General features: G+C 34.5%; 1 protein-coding gene across 3 annotated transcripts in view; it reads left to right on the top strand.

Annotated features, from left to right (window-relative positions):
- Nucleotides 1-12,754, top strand: part of FSTL5 (follistatin like 5) — a 332,339-nt gene that overhangs the window by 21,214 nt on the left and 298,371 nt on the right. For all 3 annotated transcript variants that reach the window (XM_009677159.2, XM_009677155.2, XM_009677157.2), the window contains exon 2: nucleotides 6,675-6,813. In XM_009677159.2, coding sequence (XP_009675454.2) covers nucleotides 6,691-6,813 — 123 coding nt within the window. In that variant the 5' untranslated portion in view covers nucleotides 6,675-6,690. The remainder of the gene's footprint in view (nucleotides 1-6,674; nucleotides 6,814-12,754) is intronic.

Below are 12,754 nucleotides of genomic sequence, written 5' to 3'. Positions count from 1 at the left end.
TAATAGTATTTGCTGGTTTGAGTACACTTCAAGGTTAAAGTGCCTTATTACTAGAAAATATTGAAGATTATCCAGCATCAGTTACCAGAACTGGAAACATGAACAGTTTAACATGGTAGCCTAAGCTAAGTAAAGAGGTATTATATAATTTTCTCTTATTTTGTCCTCTTTTTAACAAGAAAATGATGATTTCACTAAGCACCTTGCAGCATAGACTACTTCTGAGATTGCTGGAAAGTTTCAAGACTAGAAGATGAGTCCCCATTGCTCTGCTGACCAGACTGAGTTGTGCTTGATTCCATTGTGCTAACTGTATTAAATGACTGCATTTTTAATCAGGAAGGTATACAGTTATATTACCAAGCCGAATTTTCTTTAAGGAAATAAATGATTAAATAAAAGATAAAAGAATCCGCTTATGAATAACAATTTATCAAAAACTTTCAAAAGTAAGTGAAATGAAGAGAATTCACTGGGGAAAATTCTGCACTATTCATCGAATTCATGAATGCTCCAGCAATGGGCTAAAAAGTAAGATGACAGAGCTTTCTAAGGATCTGAAGTTAGGCAAATCTAAATTTGATGTGGAAAAATTTACTGTGCAGTGAAAAATAAGGAATAACCATTCTCTGTTCCACATCCTTCACTTTTTCCCTCCTCAGCTTTTGAGGCAAATCTAAGGCTGGCAGAGAAAACTACAGAAGTAGACCACAGTACAGATCAGCAAATTAATAATAAGTAGTAATTAAACAGTATTTGCCTCCCTTTAAAGTATCATATCAGTGCTTAGCACAAGTAAACAAAGAGAGATTTTTGAAAATGTAAGGTACAGTTTGATTAATAGATGCTTAATGGCAGCTGCTGGTGAAGTAGGTAAAAAGTAAAACAAATGCACAGGATAAAGAATATTTAAACAATAGAGTGGTGAAAATATGGAGGGAAGACTAAAATATATGTCTTATTTCTGCAGGGTCTTAGGAGTAGCTCAGTCCCTAACTGATTCTAGGAGACAAAAATAGGCCAGATAATAATCTTGAGATCTCTACAAAATGGCAGCTAATTGAAATAATCAACATGTAAGTTATTGTCCTGTCTTATCTTGAAACCTTTACAAATATGTAAGAGCTGTATTGTAATGCATAGAGCTTGCACTTATATAAGTGAACAAACACATCACTGAAAAAATGGTAAAGGTCACATGAGAACGTAGCTGTTTGACAGGGCTTCCACTACTTTCACAACACACACTGCTTTCTGGCTGATGCTCAGTAATGTGACTAACCTAAGAAAAAGAAAAATATCTTTCTAATAGCACTTCTCTGAAATTGCAAAATATAACTGATCTACTTAATGCAGATCCTTAGTGGTGGGTGTCCTGGGAGACAGAAAACAAGATTAATGCCTTATTCATCTTTGATTAAAAAAAAAAAAACCCTCTCCCCCTGAAACTTCCAGAGTTCTCAAAAATATATAGAAAGACTGTACGGAAAATTAAAGTAGAACTTTCTTTTCCACTCTTCCAAGCAGTGATCGCAGAAAAATGTGAAAGACTCTAAGCTGATTATACTCAGGAGCTCTACAATGAGCTATATTTGTTGCAGTCTCATATTTCAATTTTTCAAAATTCATATTAATAATGCTTTAAATCTTTGATTTTCAGCAGTATTTCCTCTGAGACATAATTTTGATCATGATACTTAATTCCATCAACCACTTCTTTGACTCTGAAATTCCTTAAGCCCACTTATCTTCAGTTCTTGTGAGATACATTATTTTATATAATATCCTGCACATTTAATAAAAGCAGGCCAAGTGTCATTCATATGACACTCCTATATATTGGAGGCTTCAAGTCACTCATATATTCAGCTGTAGTGAATAGGTTATTAAAAAGGTTTCTGATAACTTAAAACTCAGTATATACACCCTGATTTGAAACCAATGGAAAAATAAAGTGAAAATTAAAGTAGTTACCTATTATAACCCCTAAAGCAATTACTATGCAAATGTGCTATTAATGAAAAAAAAAGCTAACAGAAAAATGAAAAGAAAAAAAAAAACAGAAAAAAAGGTTATCCAAGCATTCAAATAGAAAACCTGTCAGATTATAATAAACACATAAACAAGATTTATCACACTAATGCAAAATTAAGTTCATAAATACATCATTTTGCCCCAAAGGGGCATGATACAGGCATCCTTTAAAACCAAAATGACCTTTTTTCCCATGATATTTTTGTGATTGTTTGGTAATATAACCATTACAAGGCATGCCTCAGAATTGTTTATTTACTGTTTGTGCTGCACCCCGAAATAAAAATAAGGACTCACTTATTTTAGATATCATGAATATGTTGAAGTTGATATTTCTTTTTGCCCACCTATAGAAAGTAATAAAATCTGGAGCTGGAATGAAGCTTTTAAAATTCATTTTTCTTGCATCTGTTTAACCCAATTCATTAAAAACATAGGTCTTTAAATACAAATCATATTTTTTCTTACAATAAAGACGTAATAATATTATTTTAAGGAAGGACTGCAGTTCTGGTACTATATTTTAAGGAAGAAATAACCACTTGAGTTGTGCAATAAATATTGCCAATGGAAAACTTAGGAGCCTTTCAAAAAAATGATTTTTTTTTTTCTGAAAAGACAAATAAGAACTGCAGACACCATATATCCTTCTAGGATTTTAGACAGAATCTGTCATAAAAGCTGACTTCTTTAATTTACATTTTAAATGTTCATCCAAGTAATAGGCAATGAAGTCAGAAGACTGACCATGTAATAATTTTCTCTTCTTTGGACAAGTACAAAGGAGCAGCCTTTTAAGGTCAAGCAATTTTCAAAACTATAAGGACTCTATTCATTTACACCACATGAGGCTAAAATATATGCAGTTTAGATGGGAGGGTGGTGGAATGTGGCTGCCCTTACTGTCTTCTTTGAAATGACTGTTCTCTAACCTATTTTTCATTGTACAGAGAGATATTCCAAAAGTTCACAAATGGGACAAAGGTTCAAGTGTGCATAGCTAGTTTTAGCTTGCATGACTGTTAAATTAATCTGATTCTGACCTTGAAAGTTAACAATAAACTATTTTTAAAGAATGTATTCAATAAACATGAATAAAGGCTGATTTTTTTCAAGATTAGAAGTGACTGAAACAGTAACATGAAGGAATAGAGGAAGTGGAGGAAAATGCCATTCCATGATACTTGAATTCTCAGAGTTCTGAAATGTCCTTTTATAGTATTTCCTGTCAATGTGCTACAGTTGTTTATAATAACCCCATATTCGAAAGTTCCCATTGGAACACCTGAGCAGCAGTTCTGTTTTCGTGGGAGTACAAAGGTGGAAGCAGAGAGAGAACTTTTCCACTGTATCTCTTTTTATTATCACTTTAATATCCGGTTACTGGACAGGTGAAAAAGAGCAAGCTTTAACTTGTTTATGTAAGGTATCTCTCTGTAATAGAGTATGTTGTCTTTGCTTCAGATCATTCACTGCTTAATATACCCTTTAAGGGGTCTCCTATGGAAGATACTTCTATTATGTGTGTTTGGAGAGCTGGAGTACAAAAGACATGTAGCTTGAAGTGGGCACTGTTGGAACAAGAAAGGCAATAGTAAGTAAGAAGAAATCTTAAATTTCGTTAGTATAGAGAGCAAGAATGAGATTGTTCAAGATGGAACAAAAGGTGGGTGGTGTTAAGGTAGTATGGTATATTAGCGTCAAGTCTGAGGTTGAATTAAAAGTCAATGAAAGCTAGGAAGGGTTGGTAAAAGTCAGCTGTGATGAGAATGAAACAGGCAGAAACTGTTAATTGGCTTTACAAAGAGCAGTAGACTGGCCCCCAAAGAAGGGCAACTGGCTCATGTAGGGTCCTGTTACTGAGACTTGGAACAGAGGTAAGGCTGGAGTCCATTTAATACAATTGTTCTTGGTATCTCCACAGGAATTAAATGTTCTATGAAGTCCCTGCCTTTAGGCGAGTGTGAGGCTTCAGCTATATGAAGAATGATAGTAGTCAAAATCACAGTTTGTATAATAGTATTGCCAGGAGCATGGCTGTAAAATGATACAAGATAATAAATGATCCCCTACTTGTTCACGTTTTATGCTCAGCTGAGTTCGTACAAAAAAGGAAATGATAGGCAAGACTTCAACATTCTCTACACGCTCCAGGCTCTTAGGACACGCTTCTGACTTTTTATACTTAACTCATGAATATCTTTGTTCTTACCAGGGATCTCTACATTGGCAGGATAAGTTAGCAGCTGGGTGCAAAGGGAAAAATCTAATATACACTCATGTATAAGCCAGCCTATATAGAAATTGTACATCTCTATCCGCTATTTCAGGATTGAATAACACTGAAGAGAATGACTTGCACATATCCCAAAGTGATGAGGGACAGTTGGCTGTGTCGTCTGTTTAACTTCATAGTTTCAATATAAATACTGAGTATCTATACCAAATACTGAATACCTACAATAGGCACTCACACCCCTAGTGAAATGAACCTTTTCATGTCCAATAGGGACCATATCAGGGAAATTCTCATGCCACGTGTGCCCATAAAATCTGTGAGTATGATTGCTATAGGCCTTCAATGGTTGTGACCTTATCGTTACACAGTTATAATGTCTTTGTCTTCCTTCAAAAGTAACCGTAATACAAATTCTTTTTGATTTTTCCATATCCCTTGCAAGGCTGTTCTCTTTCTTCTAAAGTTCAAATTATGAGTTTCTCAGGTATTTTAAAATTAGACACAGTTCTGTGCTTTTTTGTAGATTGCTGTGTATCGCCCTTTCTAATATCAATATCTAATAAATATCCTTATTTTAATCCTAATGGGTCCTACTTTAAATGTATTGCCATAGCTGGATAATGTAGGACTGGCTTATCAAATCAGTGCAGTTTTGTTAGGAAAACTGAAATTTTGTGTTCAGAAGAAAAGGAATAGTTTTATGATGAGCTGGTTTACAAATGTCCAGAACTTTGCAGTCATCATGAGCCAGGATGTCCTGGTGACTGCACAATGACAAACTGATGGACAGAGGGCAGATGAGGTGGTCAAGATATGTAACTCATTGCATGTAGTTGTATGCATACCATATTGTATGCAATATACCACATAGATAATAGTATTTACTGTTAAAATTTACCTTTGCAATATAAATTCTAGAATTTTAAATAAATAAATATTCAAATTGAAGAGTTAAACATTCAGATTGTAAATGGATGAGTATACTTCTATTCTTTCCCAAGAACAAGAGGTTGTATTAGCCACTGAAGATAGCCTTATCCTTTCCTTTTCTCATTCTTTATATAACACTTCAATTTATTTATGAAGGTGAAATATGTCTAAGCACCCTCTTGTTTTTAAGCTTTGCATCAGAATTGAAAAACTGGATGTAAATATTACTACTTTCAGGTTTCAGTGCATCATAATACAGTTCCTTACTTTTTTTGACTTTTGTGATTTTTTTTTTTAGTATTCTTATACAACTGTCAATAAGGTGCTATTATTTATGCCAATAAGTATAGCTATTGAATAGCTTCTGCACTCAGTTTCCAATATTATGAAATATCTATTAAGAATTATTTCAAAGTCTCCTCCTGGATGAAAATATTTTTCTTGTTACTCACAAAAGAGCTGTAGACAAGTACTAAGTGATATGTACGTACAAATCCCTACCAACAACAGCATTTGTAACAGCTATTCCTGGGGACAAAAAAAAAATCACTAAATGTCATAAGTGGTAATACAAGCTTATTTGTAAGCAGTTTCCTGGAGAAGTGGCCTGTGATCTAAAGGTCCTTATAAATCTCATTGGTTTTTTTTTGGATTTGTTTCTGAGAAGTTCTAGAATGTGGATGCATTTACCATGGTTGTGCTTTGCTAGTTCAGATCATCTGCAACATAATTGTAGAATTCTGACAGAGAAACAATCAAAACCCCAAACAATCAAAGTAAAGTTTTTCAATTAATCTACCTGCATTTTATATCCGATTGCAGTGCATTCTGGGGCAAGATTCAGGGAGTTTACTTAACACACTGGGAATATTCATGTAATGCTGGCACATAGAATAAAGCTTATAGAATACACAGAATTTCAATAATGTAATTTAAAAATTCATCCAGAACATTGGCAGAAAATACAGTGCTTTGTTTATGGTTTAAACTTTCAATGCCAATAAAATAGAGATGATAATAATTGAGTATAACAGATATTCTACCTTAATATCTTCCAGGATGTGAACAGTGCACCAGAGGAGACTATCCTTACAAACAACAAAATGATGACCATGCCACTGATGATCATTTATTTCTTTAGTTGAAAAAAAAAATAGTACTGACTCTCTTGAATCACTGCTTTTCTATTATGTCCTATCTTCTTTTTGAGGCTTTTGCTGGTTATTTCCTCAGTCAAGGTCTCATATGAGTATTGAATGCATATAAGAAAGTGTTCAGCTCAGTACACCCCAGCTGATTTTGTCTCCCAGATACTACTACTTTTTTTTTTCCTGTCAGATGGATTATCCTATTTTGATTATATTTATTCAAGTCCACAAATGGAATATCTGTATTGTCAACTTTTATCATATGACTAGTGCCAAAGTAATAGTGCAGTCTGTCACTGAACTATCACATTTTATTTTGACAGAAACAGACCTGTAAAGATGTTTATGTGGTGGTCCGCTGCTTTATTTCTTGGATGCATTTTATTGGGAACAGATGGGTGGCCAGCCAAGGAAGGATACAACTTTAAGCCCTATCAGCCTCTAGTAAGATTACGTCACAAGGTACTGACTATTCTATTACTTCTTGCTTTTATTCCATGATCAAGGGACAAGTTATTTACCAGCCTCTTATTGCTTGTATTTATTGGAGTAATGTTTAGAAATTAACTCTTTCAGTAACAAATATAGATGTGATTTGGTGAGTTAATAGGAGCTGTTTTGATTTGATAGCTCAGAAACCTTTCACAGCTAGTGAGCTAAATTGTATTCTAGTTTCACAAACTAGAGATTATGCATATCAATGGAAACTCTGTGAGAGCCAGGAGATGTTGTCTCTTAAAGCGATTGTCAACATCTGTCCAAGCACAGACTTTCAGCTCCCACTGGATTACCAAGCCATGCAGCCGCCAGGCGAACTGCCCGTCAGAGAAGCACGAGGCTGAAGTTAACTTACCAACAGAAACTTTTCTTTGCGTGAGGTGGATGTCTGCAGTTCTCACTGAGTTCAGGAGTCTGGACAACAGGCAGATGTCTCCTGAGATGCTGTGATTCCCATCTCCGAGGCCTATTTGCCATTCAGATTTTGCTCACTTGCCACACCTTTGTCATGAATGCAACAGACTGATACTTCCTTAAGCCCAGGACTCCCATGGCAGTTCTCATCTAACAAATTCTGTTCTTTGTCTGGTAGTTAGAAGGAACTGTTGTGGTAGTTCTGTCAAAAAATAAAAAAGGAAGAAGACTGTAGTGTATTCATGGTATGCGTGAAGTTAACGCAGATCTGATCAACTTTTAAGTTTCTCCTTGGCATGGTAGTCTTGAAACCAACATCTGGGGAGCCTTAAGGTCTAGGATCAGGCCAAAAAAGATGAATAAAAACTTCCTCTTCCCCTTCTTATGAGTCTGGGACAAGTGTGCTTCTACCAGAAAGTCTAGGTTATTATTAGAAACTATAAATGTTAATTTCTATTGATGTTTCAAGGTTTGGCTAGCTTAATTTCTCAAAATTGTTTATAAAATACCACACTGTTTCCTCCTGGTCCTCACTTTGGAAGAATGATGCAATATCTTGCAATCCTATCTCATTGTATAGGGAGAAAGAATTCATAACTGAAGCCATGGAGAGTTCTGCTGAAATACAGCTAAAATATTAGCCTATTAGCCTATTATTGTAACTGCATATGTTAAATATAGGAAATTTCTAACAGACGAAAAATAAATGAAAATTTAAACACGATTACGAAATTGTGTGTCCTCTAGGGAATGTTGTTCAACCAGAACAAACAATACATCAGGCCTCAGTCAAGCAAGTATGTGCATATGTGCTTAACCAGAAGTGCATAGGTATGCCCTCTGAGTTTTTGGCAAAATCAGAAAATTTGACTCATTAGTTAAATGGTAACAAGGTAACAAAATGGTGCAAGAAAAATGAAATCCAGAAAGAATTAGAGAAACTAGCAGGGTATCCATGGAATGAATTATGGGAGAGAGAAAGTAAATGTACAAAAAAACCCCATGAAGAATGTGAGAAGAATCAAGGGCAGGAGGTAAGGTAAAGTAAACACCTTTTCTCAGATATAGATAGTCCCTGAGAGTAATAGTAGATTATATGTGGAAGTAACAGTATGTTGCTGTTCCTTAATAAGACTTATAAACATCTAATAACTCTTGCACTGGAACAGGCTGTAATAAACATTACAAGCTTAACGTTGGTGGGATTACACACACATATATGAATGTGAGCACACACATATGCTCATGTATATAAATCAAAGGTAGAGAGGTTTCCCCCCTATTTTCATTCCTTTTACTTTATTAATTTAGTTTATTGAAAACCACATATAAAATGAAAAAAAAACACAAAATGGGCATACATATACAAGAGAAGGAAATGCTGTAAAATGCAGCAGAAGTTAATGGCAGATCCTGTAAGTCGGTTTTGTATTTTTAAAAAAGATAAGGTTGAATGATAGAAGGGAGTATACAGAAATAGCAAAAAGAATAATGAAAATATGAGATAAAATTTTATTCTGATTTTAGCAAAGAAAATAGGGGCATCTGTTATTTTCTAGGCAATATTCTAGGTAAAATGGTTTAGTATAGTTCAGTTTTGGTATTATGGATATGTATTAGTCTACAACAAATAGAAATGCAAAATTATTCTAAAAAGAATTTTTAAAACTAGTTCTGGCATAGACATGGATATTCAAAGTATTTGACTAATATTGTTAATGAGACTTTCTGCTTCAGTCAAGCATTTACTATTTCAAATGTTTAGATTAAGTTAATCAAGACAGAATATTTATTACAAGATGATAATGAATATCAGCAAAGTATTATTTGCTGTGATCATGGAAGTTTATGAGTGCATAGATTAAAAGAAAGAGTAATCACTCTTGCTCTAGTAAAGGGGAATTCTATCTAATTTGGACTCTAGTTCAACCAGAGCAACTCCAAATTCGAGAATACATGAAAAAATGATCCCATTGATGCTTAGGTATTATCATGAAAAAATAATTGTGTTCCTGTTGAGAGCATGCATTCATATCATAAAGGTTGTGTTATTTTAAATGAATAATGAATAAATTGTGCTCCTCATGTACAGAAACTCCAATCTGAAAGCCTTATATGCAATTATATTACATTTAATACAATTACTATAACATTATATATATATAACGTTTATATAGTCAATCTAATAGTTATGGGATTTTATTGATGCAACCTAAGAGGTTTAAAGAGATTTTACCCCGTTTTGTTGTGAAGAAAACTTAAATGTCATAGGTATATAAAAATCTAAAGCAGTTGCCTGATATATTACTTGAGAAAGAGATAACCGTTATTGAAGGCAGCCAAGTCCTTCCTTATGGCAGCGAAAAAGAGAAAATATTCCTTAATCCACTGCTTTAATAGGCTAATAGTAAAATGTATTATGAACTAAATTGAGAATTTTTTCATGTTTCAACAAATACTATTTGTGGCATGGAGTCTGTTGATATGCTGTTCACTGAAACCATTTGAAAATATTTTACTCAGGAAAACATTTTTATTACCTATCTTTATAGAGGCCTGTAGCTTCCTCCCACTTCCAAAACCTCTCTGCAATGTCTTCAATAGTTATTGAAGCCACCTTTCTTGCCTGATATTCATCATTTATCTGCAATAAATAATCCAACTTGATAACTTAATCTAAACACTTGAAATGTTCAGTCTGTCTCAGATGATTAATAATAATCTTACTTCATTAACTGCAGTATATTTTAAAAATGTGTCTGTGCCTGAGCTGATTTAAAAAACTGATGGTATTTGCGATTTACCTGCTACTGTTGGATGAGGTTTTATTTGGGTCATAGAAACAATGGAAGTAAGAACCCTTGCCTCACTGGAAGAAAGCAAACTGAATTCCACTATTTTCCTCCTCATAAAGATCTTTGAAATTCAGAGCTTAATTGAGACCTAGTAAGGCCCCAGAACATCATGTCAGTTTTGAGAGTCCCACTTAATTTTTCTTCTTCCCTTTGTACAAATTAATCTATCTTTCTCTGTCCCTCTCTCATACTCTTGGTCATTCATTCATCTACCTCTCTACACCACTGATTTCATACGATGTAATTTAGTCTACAGCTTTTTCTTAATTTTCAGACCTAGGAGGTATGTAGTTTGGTGGTTTGCTAACTTTATGCTGGGATGTGATTCAGAGCTACATGGGAGCCCCATCCTAGTTTACAAAGGAAAGAAAGCCTATTGACATGCAGGTCAGCAGGAAATTCCAGCATGTTTTGCCAGAGAAGTCACCTTGCTCTTGAAAGAACTCTGAAAAATTCCCTAAAGCTCATCTACCTCCTCCTAGTTTAGGCATGGCCTACAGGAATTTTCTTATTGCTGTGTGTACCTGAGTTGCATTGAAAAAGGAGCTATAAACATATATTTCTCCTGTAACAGAATCTTCAAATATATCATTATCTTCCTCCACTGGTGGCACTGCCTGTGTTCTTGGTTTTCACAGCCTGCCTGGGTTTTTTAATTATTTGCAACAGACTAAACGTATAATACTTTTTATAATACTTAGACAGTTATGTGGTCATATCATGCTACTTTAGATATATTAGAGTATACAGCTGATTTAATTTCTGATGCAATAATTGTATGGAACTCATATCCCTCTTCATTGGTGGAAATAACTAGTAAAACTGGTCTCACTACTAGAAATTTTCAGTGCTGCAACGTGTGAGAGTCTACATGCAGTTTTTCCTTAGAAGATCATTGTGCTGCCTTTAATTAAGAGATCAGCACTTCACATAGGCAATTCAAACTGCTATCTCTCAGTCTCCAGTATTACTTTTTTTTTGTTAGAACAATGCAAAAAATCAAAATAAATATGCTTTAAGTATTTAAACAACTAATTTCTGAGCCTGGGCCACAATGTTTCCTTGGCTACTGCCAGAGTAGTCTGATAATATGAGAAATCACCATGTTTTGGCACTAACTAAAAGTTAGATCTAATGCCATGGGTATTGCACACTTCCCAACCTTGCTCTTTATATCCTGTAAATACACAGCTTTCTTACTAAGTAGAAATGTATTTCTGTATGTTTAACTTAATCAGTAGGAATTACAAGATTTTTATTGATTAGACTTGATAATTCATTTTATAGTGTATTAATAAAAAGTTTCCACTTTGACAGGTTTTCAAAAGAAAATGATTTTTATGTGAAGCTCTAATTTTATTAGTCATTAGTTGGAACTACTCTATTATTACAATAGTACTCTCAATATCCTGTACCTAAAATGAGCAGCTGACTTCCAAGCATTTGGTTTATTTTTTCAGAAAATTTCTAAGAGAAATTCTGAAATAATTTGTAAGATATACCTCTAGGCAATTGGTTTCCAAACCTATATACTGCAAACCATATAGCTCTAATTCTTGCAGCAGTTCTAGCCCAATGAAGATTAGATGTTTGATTGCATGGTTTATATAGGAAATAGGAAAACGAAGAGCTGTGTTCTTCTGACTATCTAACTTTGTTTTAGAAAGGGAATATTCTGCATATATGAACACAAAAGTCCAGGCCCTGTTATGCTTCAAAACACTGTGGCCCAGAATACAAAGTGCACATTTTTCCAGTGTTATCTTCAAAACAATGCTAGCGTTTAGCTTTATTTATGCAATATCATTAATTGCCCAGTCTTATTTAAGTAGCTTATCTTTTATAGTTTCTCACTAAAATCATCATCAAAATTATGCCATGGAAAAAGAGAAAAAGGAAATGAACTAAACAATAGCTGTGTTGTTCACTGAAATCACAAATATACCTGCAGCCAATGACGGCATAAAAAGCTTCATTGGTGTAAATCACAGTGACCGTGTGATTGCATACCAGAGTCTTCAGACAGACAAAAGCTGCAATATTATGTACCTAGTAAACTCAAGAAAAGAAGGAATTTCCGGAGTAGTTCGTAAAATGAGAACTCCCCAATAGTCCTCTTACTTTTGTACAAGATGAGGCTGGGTAGCTGAGGTCCAAAGTGCCCCAGCAATATTCATCTCAGCATCTTCTACAAGCTTGTTTCCCTGCCTCCTAATGGCTCCAGTACAGATTAGAGGGTCATTAGCATGTATAGTCCCAGTTTGTGTGCTGCTCTTCCAGTTTGCTTGGAAGTCAGACTGGCCTCAAGAGCAACAGAACTTGCTTTGCTTGAAATAGATTATAGCCATTTTTTTCCAAACAGGTAGAGATTGGTCTAATTCTGCCTCATCTAACATATCTATCACCGTTGGCTTGACCTGGAATGGAGGAAGGTCATTACAGAGCACTCCTTGAAACTTTATTTCCAGTCACTTTCCATCATCAAACTGCATGGATTACATTTACGTGGTTGTGCTGAAAAATATCAGACTATGTCTGAATAGCATGTGAATTTCTTGCTATGCTAATTAATCTTTCGATCTGCATTAGTCAAAACAATGAAAAAATTTGTTGGGACTTTCCATTTGGGAGTCTTT

Source organism: Struthio camelus, chromosome 4 (genome assembly GCF_040807025.1).
Source record: "Struthio camelus isolate bStrCam1 chromosome 4, bStrCam1.hap1, whole genome shotgun sequence".
Classification (NCBI taxonomy): Eukaryota; Metazoa; Chordata; class Aves; order Struthioniformes; family Struthionidae; genus Struthio; species Struthio camelus.
This window is presented reverse-complemented; position numbering and strand designations above follow the sequence as displayed.